General features: G+C 40.8%; 1 protein-coding gene across 1 annotated transcript; it reads right to left on the reverse strand.

Annotated features, from left to right (window-relative positions):
• Nucleotides 1–2,643: 2,643 nt before the first annotated feature.
• Nucleotides 2,644–4,138, reverse strand: LOC148024848 (polyubiquitin-like). Its single transcript, XM_087694512.1, has one exon. It carries the CDS (start codon nucleotides 3,875–3,877, stop codon nucleotides 2,954–2,956), a length of 924 nt encoding a protein of 307 aa, XP_087550638.1. The 5' UTR covers nucleotides 3,878–4,138; the 3' UTR covers nucleotides 2,644–2,953.
• Nucleotides 4,139–15,939: the final 11,801 nt, after the last annotated feature.

The following is a 15,939-nucleotide window of genomic DNA, read 5'->3' on the forward strand; positions in this document are numbered from 1 at the left end:
TGTCCTATTTTCAGCAAAGTGCTACTTACACAAGTCAAAGTATTGAGAGCTTCGTATTGATATGTGGCATGCCCCATTTGGACTACCCCTTGAAGAGTTTTGCAATTTTTGTCCATCAAGGTCTATTATTATAGCAAGATGTCTATTGACTACATAGACCTTTCGATGAAGATTTAATGGCTCAAACTCTTTCTTGAAGACTTCCAAATGTTGTACATTGCATTGGCTTCTACTTACGTCTTTATCTCAATCAAAGATTTTATTTTTCTCATCTATTTCCTATCATTTGTATTGCTCTAAAATAAAGTAGTACTTTCTTATGTCCATATTCTCGGCCATTGCAATAACTTCTCAATTAGTTTTTTGTAGACAAAAACCTCAGAGAATGGATGGAATGTAAGAAACTAGGACGAGATATAATTTGAGTGAGTTTGTGAAATAATACCATGTTACATTGACACAAGTATAAAAGTTGTTGAGATTTACTTTTTTTTTTTCATCATTCATTAGTACAAAATTACAATCTCTTCATCTCACCTCCTTCTCCAAGCTTTGATGGCCTCTCTCATCGCTTTTCTATCTTTCTACTCTCTCTCTCTCTCTCTCTCTCTCTCTCCTCATCGGTCTTTCTCTCTCCTATTTTCTCTTTCTTCTGCACTCTTCTCCCTCCTCCCTAATCTCCTTCAAATTACATCTAGATACAAGAATATCGATCTCATCCATCACTCGAGTACTCGTAGATGAACTACAACTCCCACAATTCACCACCACAAACCCTATCATAGTCCTTTTTGGAGACCATAAGCACTTATATCAAACACACACAGTAGCAATATTGACCTTCACCATATCACATAAAACATATGAATATCCATTTTACATCCTCCCAAGGTAAATATTCCCCATCACATTAGTAATAGATTGGTTTCTAGAAGCACAAGCACAATTAGATTTCAAAATAAAACGCCTAAAAATACTTAATACCCTACCCATTCCATTATTCAATTGTGCCCCAATTGACATAGTCTATACTCAATACACACAAGACACATAATTTGATAGAAAAAATGAATTCTCTTTGAAGCCACCAATAACACAACACAAATGAACTTGTCAATTACACACAAGATTAGGACACATGATTACCCTCCAATATAAGGAGGAGATCTCCAAAAGAAATTCAAAATATCAATCAAGTAGTTGTATACATGCTATAAAGAGGAATCCTTCAATATGTGGAGATCTCCAAAAGAAATTCAAAATATCAATCACGTAGTTTGCATGCATGCTACAAAGAGGAATCATAAAACCATCATAAAGCAATTGGGCAATAGAACCTCAACTTGTCAAAAAAGATCATGGAGAATTTAGGTTGTACATTGATTTACGGCCACTTAACAAAATTACACAACATGATGTCTACCTATTACCCAAGTTGGATACATTACTAGATGCAATCAACCAATCAAGATACTTCACTAGAATTGGTATCAAGGTATCGGCAAATCGTGTTAGACCCTAAAAATGCCTATAAAACAACATTCAAAACACTTGCCTCTCAACATATCAGATGTAGGAATTACATTCTAGATGATAGCAAATCATGCATTCGTAGATCTTACAAAAGAAAATAAAGACTTGGTCTATTTGGATGACATTTTGATTCATACACCCATATGGGAACAACACAAAGAAACCTTGGAGGAAGTACTCAATAGAATAATCAAATACAATTTGCAACTATAGCTCAAAAAATGCAAGTAGGGTGCAACAAAATTGAAATTATTAGGATTCATTATTTCAGAAACAAGAATTCAAATGGGTCCTACTAAAGTGATGGTGATAAATCAATATCAAGCACCAATCAACACAAAACAAGTCCAAAGCTATATGGCATAACCACATTTTCTGCACGATTCATACCACATTTGACCAAAATAACCCACCCATTACGCATGTTATGAAAAAGGGGCTCAAGATTTGAATGGACAAAAGAATGTGCTAACAATTTCGAAAGGTTAAAGCAAATAAAAAAAGATTACACAACACTCAAATACCCCAACTTTACAAGGCCTTTCACAATTCAGATAAAGGCTTCTAACAAAAGCTTAGGATAACTTTTATTATAGGAAGACGTACGTAGCAAACACATGTAGATTCACCAATCTGATTGGCTTGTTATCACATGGCAGAAGAAAATTTGATGTTGAAATTTGTTCCACTGATTGAAGCATTATTATGGTTTGTAACATGCATAACCATAACAATATTTAGAATGAGACTCAAAATTCCATATATGTAACACGACACATTTTTATAACATGCCAATGAAAATGTTCATGTGAATTCTATTTCTTGCAATAAAGCATTTCAACGGTGATATATGCATGTTTTGAAAGTAAGATCTGTTATTGTAATGCATAGAATAGTTTCTTACTCATTATTCTTGGAGTATATCATATTGAGGACATAAATCCATATACCATTCATGAAAATTTTATTGGTTGCAAAACATGTCCATGAAATTGACCATGTCTTTTGTTTTCCTTGAAGTAAAGCACATACTCAATACATCCCTATGGAGGATCCATAAGCCAACACACATGCATGTAAGATTTTACAGTTTGAGAGGTTCATAATTTCATTGCAAAGTATGATTTTGTGGTTATTCTTCTTCCATTCAAGCAATCACTACTTTTGTTTGTACCACGCATCACTCAATGGACGATTATGAGTGAGAAGGCAAACAAAACAAGAAACAAAGGAAATGGATCTGAACGCGTGTGTAAAGGAACAAAAGCATACGATTCATTATATGAATGCAAAACCGCTATGCCAAGGACTAATCTGAGCCGATGCATTGCATCGGCAACAACAACAACAACAACAACAGTACAGACTTTGATAGATTAACAAACGACAGGCCTCTGCTGGCATGGACCAGGAGTATGATTCATTGCTCTCCTCCGCCGCGGAGACGCAGCACGAGGTGGAGAGTGCTTTCCTTCTGGATGTTGTAGTCTGCCAGGGTACGGCCATCCTCCAGCTGCTTGCCAGCGAAGATGAGCCGCTGCTGGTCAGGAGGGATCCCTTCCTTGTCCTGAATCTTGGCTTTCACATTATCGATGGTATCTGAGCTCTCGACCTCCAGGGTGATGGTCTTTCCTGTAAGAGTCTTGACAAAGATCTGCATACCACCACGCAGCCTCAGGACAAGATGGAGCGTGCTTTCCTTCTGGATGTTGTAGTCTGCCAGAGTACGGCCATCCTCCAGCTGCTTTCCAGCGAAGATAAGCCTCTGCTGATCGGGCGGGATCCCTTCCTTATCCTGGATCTTAGCCTTCACATTGTCGATAGTGTCAGAGCTTTCAACTTCCAGGGTGATGGTCTTACCCGTGAGGGTCTTGACGAAGATCTGCATACCTCCTCTGAGGCGCAGCACGAGGTGAAGTGTGGACTCCTTCTGGATGTTGTAGTCGGCGAGGGTACGGCCATCTTCTAGCTGCTTGCCTGCAAAGATAAGCCTCTGCTGGTCGGGAGGGATGCCTTCCTTATCCTGGATCTTGGCCTTAACGTTGTCGATGGTGTCGGAGCTCTCCACTTCCAAGGTAATGGTCTTGCCCGTGAGGGTTTTGACGAAGATCTGCATGCCACCACGAAGTCTCAGGACGAGATGGAGCGTGCTCTCTTTCTGGATATTGTAGTCGGCGAGCGTGCGGCCATCCTCGAGCTGCTTGCCGGCAAAGATGAGGCGCTGCTGGTCGGGAGGGATTCCTTCCTTGTCCTGGATCTTGGCCTTGACGTTGTCGATGGTGTCGGAGCTCTCCACTTCCAAGGTGATGGTCTTGCCGGTGAGGGTCTTCACGAAGATCTGCATCTTCTAAGGCGAAGAGAGAGGGAGCGATTGGCTAAGGGTACGAAGAAGGCAGACGGAGAGAGGATCGAAGAAGGCGGACGGAGAGGATCAGAGAGATGGAAAACACAATAAAGGCGAGATCAATTGATGAGAGCAGAACAGACAATAGTCGATTAGGTTGAGCAAGAACGGGTGGTATGCCTCTCTTTTTTATAGCCTTGGGTGCAAAAGCGGCAAACGCAAAGGCCTTAGGCCGATGGGATTTTGGCCGATAGGCGCATAGTAGATGCATCGAGTGTTTCTTGGATAGTTCGCTCATGTTCTAGATTATGACTAGAATTATGCATCGTGAATCATGCTACCATCTCTTGCATCAATGGTGAGGTCACACCCACATTTGTGGAGAAATTTGAGAATATTGAACTAGAATTATGAATCATGAATCATGCTGCATTCTCTTACATCAATGGTGAGGTCACGCTCACATTTGTGTGAGAAATTGAGAATATTAGACATGAAATGATTTTGTATTGATTGAGTATATGGGCTTTGCATTGGCACTTGTAGCCAAAGGGGTGGCCATTGTTCAAACCCTTGACCACGGATTTTACAAATGGTCCCATTGCAACCTCCATCTTGGTGGCCACCCAAGTGGTGCAATAATCACCTTCTTATAGGATCATACATCATACAAGGTGCCACAATGCTACCTGTGAGAATGGAACACCTAACCTTGGGTTTATTACAACGTTTCACTACCACTTGAGCTAGTACCGGTTCTTAACCCTTGAGGAACAGATCACCAATTGCTTATTGCAGGCTTTTTTGAAATCTGGTCGTCTTAGCCAAGTCCCCCTAGCTCAAGTGGTAGTGAGATGGTGTGTGGAACCCAAGGTCAAGGGTTCCATTCTCGTGAGTAGTGTTGCAAGTGTTGCATATGTTGGAAAAAAGTGGTTATTGCTCCATTTCGTTGGCCACCAAGATGGTCGTTGCAATGGGCCCACATGTTGTGCTAGTAGTTAAGGATTTGGGCAACCCTTGTTTATTACAAGTAATCGATGTATTCAATTAATCCAAAATCATGTCTCATCTAAATTCTAGTCATCTTATACCTAAATTTAATGATTTTTTCCATGAAAGAGAAAACCTTATAATCGAAAATTTTCAAGGGTTTCGTTTCCCTAAGTTCAACAATTCACTTGACACTAAGGAGATGTTCCCATGACCATTTTTGTTTTGGAAATAGTTTTCCAAGAGGTTCCCAAACATATGGGATTTCTTTGAAGTGAACCAAGCCGCACTAGAAACCTCCCACTGTATTTAAAAGGATTTTTTTAAAACACTTTTTCAAAGCAGGTGGTCTATCAGTGTCACTCCTCTCAATCACACCACACACACTTCTAGTGTCCTCACAACAAACAACTGAAATATGCCTCCCACACTACAATCTCGACACATTAGTCCCCTTCCATAAAGGACTTAAAAGAAAGCAGGGGCTCTTAAACACTAATGCCATGTGGAAAAGTGTTATGTCACCTAGCTTTGTTTGATTTATGTCCCTCTACTTTGCACAATAGTTGAGAGGCTCCGCATTTTAGCCTGACATATACAATAACAACAATGAATGCATTTTATTCGTGCACATCATGTACATCAACTTGTAAACCTATAGAGCTGCTCCAACAGAGGAAAAAGATAGCAGTTGAACACACAAAGACAAACTGAAACATGAAGTTGATTTTACCCTTTCAACTTGGCTTGGCACATGGTGTGTAACATCATCATGTTCTGTGCACACTAGTGGCATGTCTTATTAATGCAGCTCGTGGTTATGTTCTAAACATGCTACTTTCATGCCACCTGCGCCCCAAAAAAACAAAAACAAAACAACAATTGCTTCAATGGAATAAATATGACCAACAATGGTTTAGGGTACAATGCACTTACAAATCAATTTAGGGTCTATGAAATACACATACATCTTACTAGGTATCATAACGCTAATCGTTGCATTTAGCATGTGTGGATAATATACAAGAACCTCTTCACGTGCAAAAATACTCCACTAAGGGAAAGAAAATGGTTGCAGAACACATACATGGAATCTACAATGTGGAATAAAATCTATCTTTTAAACATGGTTAGTAGCAATGTGTTGTTTTTTCATTAGTGTGATTCAAAATTATTATCTAAATCTATTACTATGATGCCTGGACAAAAGTAATAGTTGCTTGAATGGAAAAACAATGACCCAATAATCACACTATGTGATGTAATTATGAACCTCTCTGACTAGGAGATATGCATGCATCTACCTCACTTGCAAACCTTGCATAGGCATGGAGGATATGTGAATGATTCTACAATTAGACTACATCCACATAGTCCACTCTTGGTTATGGCACATTTACTGTGTCACGTCACATATCTTTAGCAAGTTTACATGTAGTGATTGCATATACATATATTCTAGTACTTTCACATTAGTCTTTTGACATGTTGTAGAATAAGCTATTTATTATGAAAGAAGAAGAAAGAAGAATAAGAAGATTTTAGCCCTATTTCTCTACGTGCCCAAGTCTCCATTGTATGTGTGTACTCTTGTTTGCTTCACCTCTCTCTCCTCTTATTTGTTTAGATGGTGTTAGATAAAGGCTACTATAGAACAGATAAAGGCTACGAAGGATTGGGAGTAGACATAGAATAAAGTAATATATTGGCTATTTGTGAGCATCACAAATAGTACAATGGGCTATTTTTAAGATTTTGAAACCCTCAGTATTGCATGGAAGAATCTAGCAAGGTTATTTGAGTTAAATGCAAAGGTAAAAAAACTACAACTCAAGTCAAAGTAATGTTGATACTTGAGAAGAAGAACCTTGGTTTGGATTCCTCTTATAAGGAAAGGTTTTGGCCAAGGCCAAGGTGATGGTTGTGGTTGGTCAAAGTTATGGTGCACATCAAAATAGGGGAGGATAGTCTCGAGAAAGGGGGGGCCAAAGAGGATAAGTTGTAGGTTTTAACAAACAGCAATAGATTTTTGGTGATAATAGAGAATGCTAGAATTGTGGTGAAAAAGGACATCTTTCTAGTAATTTTTTAAAAAAGAAGGTTAAATTTAGAAATGGGAGAAAGCAACAAGGTAATTATGCTTCCACTAGCAAAAACAATGATAACAGAAGTGAGTAATTTTTTTCATGTAGCATTTTTTGAATACTAATTACTAATGGTTCATCTAAGAATTATGTATGGTATGTAGACTCATGTGTCTCTAACCACATGCCTTCTCATGGAGAGTGGTTTAGAGAGATGTGTAGTCTAGAGTTTCTAGGCATATGGAGATAAGAAATGATACAACTCATCCCATTACACACATTGGAAATGTTCTCTTGAGTATGCATAGCAATAAAACAAAGTACTTGGCTAATATGTTGCATGTGCTAAACATAACTAAGAACCTGGTTTCTGTTAATCAAATGGTGGAACAAGGATTGTAGATTCATTCACATTTGATGGTTGTTGTGTAGAGAACCTTGGAAATGTTGCAAGTTGATTGCAAAAGGTAAACGTATTGGGAAATTTGTCTTCTCTTGATGTAGGTTTTCCTGAAAAGGATGTTGCTATGCTTGTAGAAGATTTAGATGTTGTGGTTGACATTGAAATTTTAGCATAAGCGGATTGGCCATGTAAATGTACAACATTTGAAAAATATACAGTAAAAATATATTGTGGATGGCTTACTAAAGTTCAAAGTTGATGGGATGCATAAAATATGTGCAGCATATCAATTTGGAAAGTAGTCAAGGCATGCATTTCTACATGAAAAGCATATATACAAGAAGCTACTTGAGTTGATGCATTCTTATGTGTGGGGTCCCACAAAGATTGCAACTATGAGTGGTTGTAAGTGTTATGTCTCCTTCATTGATGATCATACTCGAAAAGTATGGGTTTATTTTATGCGTGAGAAAAGTGAGGTGTTCACTCACTTTAAAAGCTTTAAAGTTTTGGTTGAGAAGGAGACAATGTTATATATTAAATGATGAAGGTTGAATGGAGGGGGAGAGCACTTCTCCAATGAGATTTATGCTTTCTTGTAGAAAAATGGTATTTAGAGATAGTTTACATGGAGGTACACTCTGTAGTAAAATGGAGTTGCTAAGTGAAAAAACAGGCACATTGCAAGTGCTCAGCATTGATGTATGAAAGAAACTTGCCTCATCACTACTATTGGACTAAGCAATTGCTACTACTATATACATTATGAATAGGACACCTACGGGGCTATTGTACTGGAATGATACTTGAGGAGAAGTATGTAGATAAAAAGCCAAATATATCCTGCTTGAAAGTATTTGGATGTATTGTTTATGTGCATATTCCTAATGAAAACATGTCAACATTCATAGAGATTGAGTGGGCCATAGCAGTCTCCTAGTCATGGCAACTGCCAATCTTAAGTCACTCCAAGACCTCATGGACAAACCAAAATGGCGATGGACTAAAGTGCATGACCTAAACCTAATGTACAATTGGGCATTAGTCACACGGATGAGAAGAGAGGCCTAGACAATGACGGGCAATCATAATGTAGCGATTCAGAAGACGAGTATGAAGACTGCTACTCCACAAATGAGGAAATGAAGAAGAGGCTGAGACAATAGAGTACAGCATAGACGATTGAGCGATCGAACAAATAAGAGTGAACTCCAAGCCACGGAAAGTCAACGCCTTTAGAATCAAGAAGGGAGTCTTCAGAATAGAATGTGATCGCACTTGGTTGGATCACTTAGGCAAAATAGACTATGAACAAGTAGGATTGGTGGTCCAGCCAAGTACCGCACCTCTCCTTAGAACAAAATGCAATCGCACTTGGTTGGATCACTTAGGCAGGATAGACTATGAGCAAGTAGGATTGGTCCCAGCCAAGTGGAGCACCTCTCCTTAGGGCAGATTCAACATCAAAGCTGTGACCACCAGGGGAAACTCTTTCCTCTAGTGAAGCTTGCAAGTTTAACTAGGATTTGGAAGTGAGCTCTAAGAGCGACCCAGAGATACCCCGACCACCTACGACTAGACACACCAAAGGGGACTTTCCATCTACAGTGTAGGCAAGTGAAGGAGGAAAAGAGAGGACAACCAAATGGGTCGGAAACCAAACAACAAGAGAAACCCCAAGACCTACCAAAGCGCTTCACTAAATTCAAAAAAGGGGACAAGGTAGTGATCTTGTTAGGAGTGAAGAGACATGGATAGACAAGTGAACCAATTGAAGGGCCTACCAAGGTCAAGGAGGTCAACTTAGGAAGGGGAAAAGTCTCAACCCGTGTTTATAGCTGACAACTTGACTGAGCAAGAGGAGGCTAATCTTGTTGCTCTATTGTGAGAGTACATAGACATATTTGCTTGGGAATTCACAATGGCCTTACCTGATGAATCCAAAGCATGCTCACACTGTGAAGGAAAAGATTGATAAACTATTAAAGGCTGAATTCATTTACAAGATTGAGCACACGGACTGGGTGTCACCCACTGTGATTGTGCTGAAAAAGAACGGTAAAATCCGAGTGTGTGAGAACTACAAGAATGTTAATGCATCGACTAAGAGAGAAAATTACCCATTGCCCTACACAAACACATGTTGGAGAGAGTAACAGGAAAATAATCCTATAGTTTCTTAGACGGCTTCTTGGGTAGACAAGCAATAGACATAAGACAACATTCACCATAGAATGGGGCATATTTGCTTACGTAGTCATGCCATTTGGGATGCTGAACATGCATGCTACATTTCAACATCTAATGTTCATCATTTTCAAAGGACAATCTCAGGCAAGAACTAGAGGTATTCATTGATGATCTATGAATGGTAGCATGCCGAACATGCATGCTACCTTTCAATATCTAATGTTCACCATTTTCAAAGGACAAGCTCAGGCAAGAACTAGAGGTATTCATTGATGATCTATGTGTCCCACTCTAGTTAGAAGGAACACCTAGACAAGCTTCGCACAGTCTTTGAATGATGTAGATTGTATAGTCTCTCCTTGAACCCCTTAAAGTGCCAATTCTAGGTGAAACACGTATGTATCTTAGGGCACATGGTGTCCAAGAATGGCATTGCCGCCACTAACTTCTCCAAGATCAGGGTCATTGTTGACTTGTCACCCCCAACAAATTATAAGGGAGTTTAGTGCTTCCTAGGACACACGAGGTACTATCGGCACTTCATCTTGAACTATGCATTGATTGCTAGACCACTTTACAAGTTGTTGATTGTATTCGAGTGGACCGAGAAGTGCCAATGCGCTTGTGAGGAATTGAAAAAGGCTTTTACCACACCACCAATCTTATGAGCCCTAGACTAAAGCATAACATTCCATGTGCATATTAATGCATCAAAGTTTCTCATGGGAGTTGTTCTATGCTAGCCTAGCAAACATAACCTTGACTATCCAGTGAGCTTTGCTAGCAGACAACTCATGGATACTGAGATGGATTACTTCACGATAGAGAGAGAAGGCCTAGCCATGGTGTTCACTGTGAAGAAATTTTGGGATTATCTTTTGGCTACGTCCTTTACCTTCTTTGTTGACCATCAAGCCTTACTTTATCTTGTGAAAAAACCTTGCGCTACATGATGCATAGCTCGATGGTTTCTTCTGCTTTTAGAGTTTGACTTCTTTGTGGTTGTACGCAAGGGAAAGATACATTACATGGGCAGAACACATGTCCCACGTACCCACAGGAGAAGTTTCTCGACAAGGCATCATAGATGACCTACCCGATGCATACATTTTTTGCATGTCTAGTGAAAATGACTTATTTAGAGCCGATTTAACGCAATGTACGGATGCTACACTACCTATATGCTCATGATGTCTTATTGATGCTTGATCTTGGATCTTCTGTCACACTGGTGTTATCATATGCCCTTGTTGAGCATTTGTACTTGATATTTACGGCTTTTGTGCTAATGGGAGCGTCTTTGGATGCTTGACAGACATTGAGCAGGCAGTTTATGCTACTTGAGCATTCAGATACTTGAGACTGGGATCGTCACTTGGATGTTGTATGGTTGATATGCCATGGTCCTCATAGATGTACCTGGGATGATTTGGGCTTTGCACTCCCTACGCATACACCTATTTGTGTCAAGTCTTGCCAGTGGTGTGCACACTTTGCCCTATCACATAGGGGGTGTGCGGGCTTACTAACAGATTCATTTGACATGCTTAGGTGTTTGCTCGATGTCTGTATGACTGTCACTTGCTGATTTATGCCCGCTTGATGCCAGCTATGCTTTGATAGAAAGTGGTTGACTTAGTGCATTCATTTTTCCTACAGCTTGCTCTTATTGTACCTGGCTATAATTTATTACAACAAGTAGTTATGCATGGACTATGATGTATTTTTCATGCTGAATCATCTTGATTTTATGTACTTTTGATGGTACTTGATAGGCAGCATCATTAGCTATCAATTCATGGACAATACTATCTTCAATATAACTAAGCTTGATGGTACAAATTATGCCTATTGGAAGAGCCAAGTTTGGTAGGTATGGGTGCAGAAATCGTACATAAAACCACTAAGGTTGCATGGAGAGCAGCCAGAAACCATGATTGATGACAAATGGATGGAGCTTGATGAGTTATACAAGCCCACCCTCATCTTGTCTCTCACTGAACAGGTGCATTACAATGTGATTGAGGAAGCATAGAGTGCATGCTAGCTTTGGGATAAGATCAAGAACCTCTATGATAAGAAAAGTCCAGCAAGTCAGATGTATTGGCTGAAGCAACTTATGGATTTGCCCATGAAGGAGAATATGACAATGTCTGCTCATTTGAGCTAGATCCATGCTATTCTCAAGAATTTGACTTCGCATGGCATTACCTTTAATGATGAGGTTACTCCATTGTTTTTTCTTAGGACTCTGAGTGAGTCATGGGATGTATTCCACACTGCCTCATGTGCTCCTGCTACTATTTTGAACTTGCTTGATGTAGAGAGTACTCTTTTGTAGGAAGAGATCAACCATAAGAGCTTGGACGCCTCTCATGTGTCGTATGCTTTGATTGTTAAAGGCAGAGATGGTACTGGAAAGAATGACTGTGGGTATGGACATGGCAGAGATTCATAGAAGTCTAGGTCTAAGTCGTGCAGCAAGTTTCATGGGAGAAATGCTAATGTGACATGTCATCATTGCGGCAAGAAGGGTCATATACGGCCACAGTGTCATGAGTTGCGCAATGAGAAGTGCAAAGAGAAGGGGAAAGATAAAGTACATGAAAAATCCTCTAATCGCAGCATTATGCTTGCAAAATCTAGTGTGAAAATCAAGGGGATAATGTCATGTAGACTGATGACTCCGATGGGGAGTACATACTTGCAACTAGTTCTTGTGATGCTACGCCATTGACCGAGGTTCACTTTATGTATGCGCAATGCTGGCTTTTGGATTCTGGTGCTTCATTTTATGCTACACCATGTCGTGAGTGGTTCCACTCCTACTGCACTGTCTCTGGTTCAATTCACTTGGGTGATGACATGTCACTTGCTATTGTTGGCATTGGGGATGTACGGCTGTAGTTCTCTGCTAGCAGTACTTTTCCGTTATAGGATGTACGTCATATACATGCACTTACACACAATCTTATGTCTGCAGGGAAGCTTGATGATGTTGGGTTTCATGTCTCTTTTGGGGATTCTACCTGGAAGATCACCTATGGTGGAAGACTTGTGCTTGCTAGAGGTACCAAGGCTAGAAGCCTCTATCCTCTTGTAGTTGATCGGTCCTCTGTTGACCATTTTTTGTTAGTGGGTTCCATCTCACATGTATCTCTTTGGCATGCCTGTTTGGGCCATATGTCTTTGAAGGGAATGAAAATGCTTTCTGGATTGAAGTACTTACCGCCCCTTGACTATTCATGTTTTGATTCATGTGAGCATTGTCTTTATGGCAAACAGACTAGGAATACGCATAAGAAGTCTGGTAGGACATGCATGGGTGAGCCCTTGGCATTGGTACATTCGGATGTCTGTGGGACCATGCCCTATGGGTGGTGCAAAGTATTTTGTGATGTTTATTGATGATTTTTCTCGTAAAGTTTGGGCTTATCCCATGAAGCTTAAGTCAGATGTCTTGGATGTGTTTCAGAGACGACTTGCATTGGTTGAGAACCAGACTGGGCATAGGCTGAAATGCCTTCGGACTAACAATGGGGGAGAATATGTATCACGTGCCTTTGAGAAACTGTGTGACGAGAGGGGTATTAAGCATCAGTTGACCGCTCCTATGCCCCACCCCAAAATGGTTTGGCTGAGCAGATGAATAGAACCATCTAGGAGCATGTACGTAGTATGCTTAGCCATGCAGGCCTACCACAAAGCTTTTGGACTGAGGCAGTCACTATAGCTATGCATATCATAAATAGATCACCTTCCAGTGGTTTGGATTTCTAGGTTGTAGAGGAGGTATGGACTAGAAAATCTACGTCTTATGCGCATCTACGTGTCTTTGGATATGAGGCATTCTGCCATGTGCCTGAGGACAAGCGTAGTAAGCTGGATCCTAAGAGTGTCAAATGCATTTTCATTGGCTATGGAGATGCAGGTGAGATGGGTTACCGCCTCTAGGATTTGCAGGCGTGGAAAGTCATCCATAGCCATGATGTAGTCTTCCATGAAGACAAGACGCATAGGCAGCCTGAGAATGTGGTAGAGGTATGTAGGGTTATATTCCAAGAGGAGCCATGTGCTCCAGTATAGCTTGTATAGCCAGATGGTTAGCCTGCAACAACAGTTGGTACACATGGCTAGGGTGTTGGGACACGTAGTAGAGCCTGCCGTGAGATGGTCTACTAGAGATAGACATTCACCTGATAGATTTGAGCCCTCAATGCATTATGTCTTGGTTACAGATGCAGGAGAGCCTCTCACCTATGATGAGACTATGCACAAGGGTGACAATCACTCCTGGGAGAGGGCTATGTAGTCTGAGATAAACTCCTTGCATAAGAATATGACTTGGGATTTGGTTTCCTTGCCTGCTGACAAGAAGGCTTTGCCATGCAAATGGGTGTACAAGCTGAAAAGTACCCCTGGGCACCCCAAGCTAGCTTATAAGACAAGACTTGTTGCTAAGGGTTTTAAACACGAGCATGGAGTTGACTTTGATGAATTCTTTTCTCATGTGGTCAAGATGACCACCCTACACTTGGTTTTGGCCTTAGTCGCGCAACTTGACTTGGACATGTATCAGATGGATATCAAGACTGCATTCTTGCATGGGGATTTGCATGATGAGACTTACATGGAGCAGCCTAATGGCTTTGCAGAACCTGGCAGGGAGCACCTAGTGTGCAAGTTGAAGAGAAAATTCTTTATGGCTTGAAGCAGGCACCTAGGGAGTGGTATCATAAGTTTGATGCCTTTATGCGGTTGCAGGGCTCCAACAAGAGTGCTATGGATCCATGTCTTTACACGAAGATAGCTCGTGTGGCTCATTACTTATTTTGGTACTTTATGTGGATGATATGCTGATAGCGGGGAAAGCTCATGATGAGTTGGATGCTCTTATCTCAGATGAAGAAGAGCTTTGAGATGAAGGATTTGGGACAAGCCTATCATATTCTTGGTATGTGCATTAAGTGCGACAGGCATCAGGGACTACTCTACCTCTCATAGAGGGAATCCATTCATAATGTCCTTGAGCATTTCCGCATGCAAGTCATCAAGCCTATTGGCTGTCCATTACCTTCTCATGTGAAGGTCTCACATGCCGATTGTCTGTAGACAGATGAGCAGAGGGCCGAGTTGGCCAAGATCCCTTATGCATCAGCCATGGGCAGTTTGATGTATGCCATGATAGCCACTCGTCTAGATATTGCCTTTGTAATTGGTGTTATGGCACGCTATATGACTATACTTAGAAAGAAACATTGGGATGCCGTGAAGGTTATCATGAGGTATCTAAAGGGCAAAATAGATATGTGTATTTGCTATAGCGGCTAGGATACAGGAGTTGTGGGATATACAAACTCCCAAAAAAGATATTGAAGACTTCTATAATAAAGGGAGACAATTATGCAGGACATGCAGATAGTAGGAAGTCCACTTCTGGCTATGTATTCCCCTATGCTGGAGGTGCTGTCTCTTGGATGTCCAGGGTTCACAAGTGTACGATTCTCTCTACCATTGAGACCGAGTATGTTGCAGCCACTAAGGCTTGCAAGGAGGCCATATGGTTGGGCTGTTTGGTTCATAACCTTAGGATTGATTCTATACCTACGCTGCATTCGGATTCTATGAGTGCTATTCAACTAGCCAAGAATTCAGTCTTCCATGTGAAGAAAAAACACATTGAGGTGAGGTATCACTTCATACGTGGGGTTGTGGAGGACAAGTCTGTTGACCTTGTCAAGATCTCCACTAACGAAAATCCTATAGATCTGCTCATGAAAAGCCTCACTACTAAGCGCTTTGCCTTCCTCAAGAGATTGATAGGCATTAGATGAGATGATGTTTTTCCTCATCCTGTTGTACATGTGTACATTGTATTGCCTTTTCTTTTTTTCTTTTCACTCTTCACTGGGGTAGATTCGCCTTTAAGTGGGAGGTTGTTGGCGGTAAAGGCACCTCCGCCTAGGTGCCCGTGTATTATTATTACACTAACAGTACCTGCCACTACACACTGCAGGTGGCGGGTGCTCATCACCATCACTTTATTCTTTATTCTTTCAGTGATAATTTGAATAAAGGAAGGCCCAATCACACATTGTGACTGTTGGAGTTCCCATTTGGTCTCTCTCTCTTTCTTGCTCTTGCTCTCCCACCATAGCTCTTCCAAGCAAGCTTCGATCCTTCTCACCTTTCAATCCTGCTACTAGAGTTTCTCATTCCTAGCTTGAGAGTAGTAGTGCAAGAGATATGGTTGGAAAGGAGGCATGGACGAAATGCCTAGTAGAGCTAGAACATCTCTCTGAGACATGACCTTTAGCTACTCATGCGCTAATCTGTGAGAAGGCAAGACACAAGAGTTGGTTTGACAAGCATGTCAAATAGAGTGACAAGTTCAA

The sequence above is a fragment of the Lygodium microphyllum genome, chromosome 15 (assembly GCF_053477565.2).
Source record: "Lygodium microphyllum isolate KBCC chromosome 15, Lygodium_microphyllum_v1.1.10, whole genome shotgun sequence".
Lineage (NCBI taxonomy): Eukaryota > Viridiplantae > Streptophyta > Polypodiopsida > Schizaeales > Lygodiaceae > Lygodium > Lygodium microphyllum.

Excerpts from the sequence above, each read along its gene's own strand:
- LOC148024848 (XM_087694512.1), bottom strand. The coding sequence starts at position 3,877 with ATGCAGATCTTCGTGAAGACCCTCACCGGCAAGACCATCACCTTGGAA.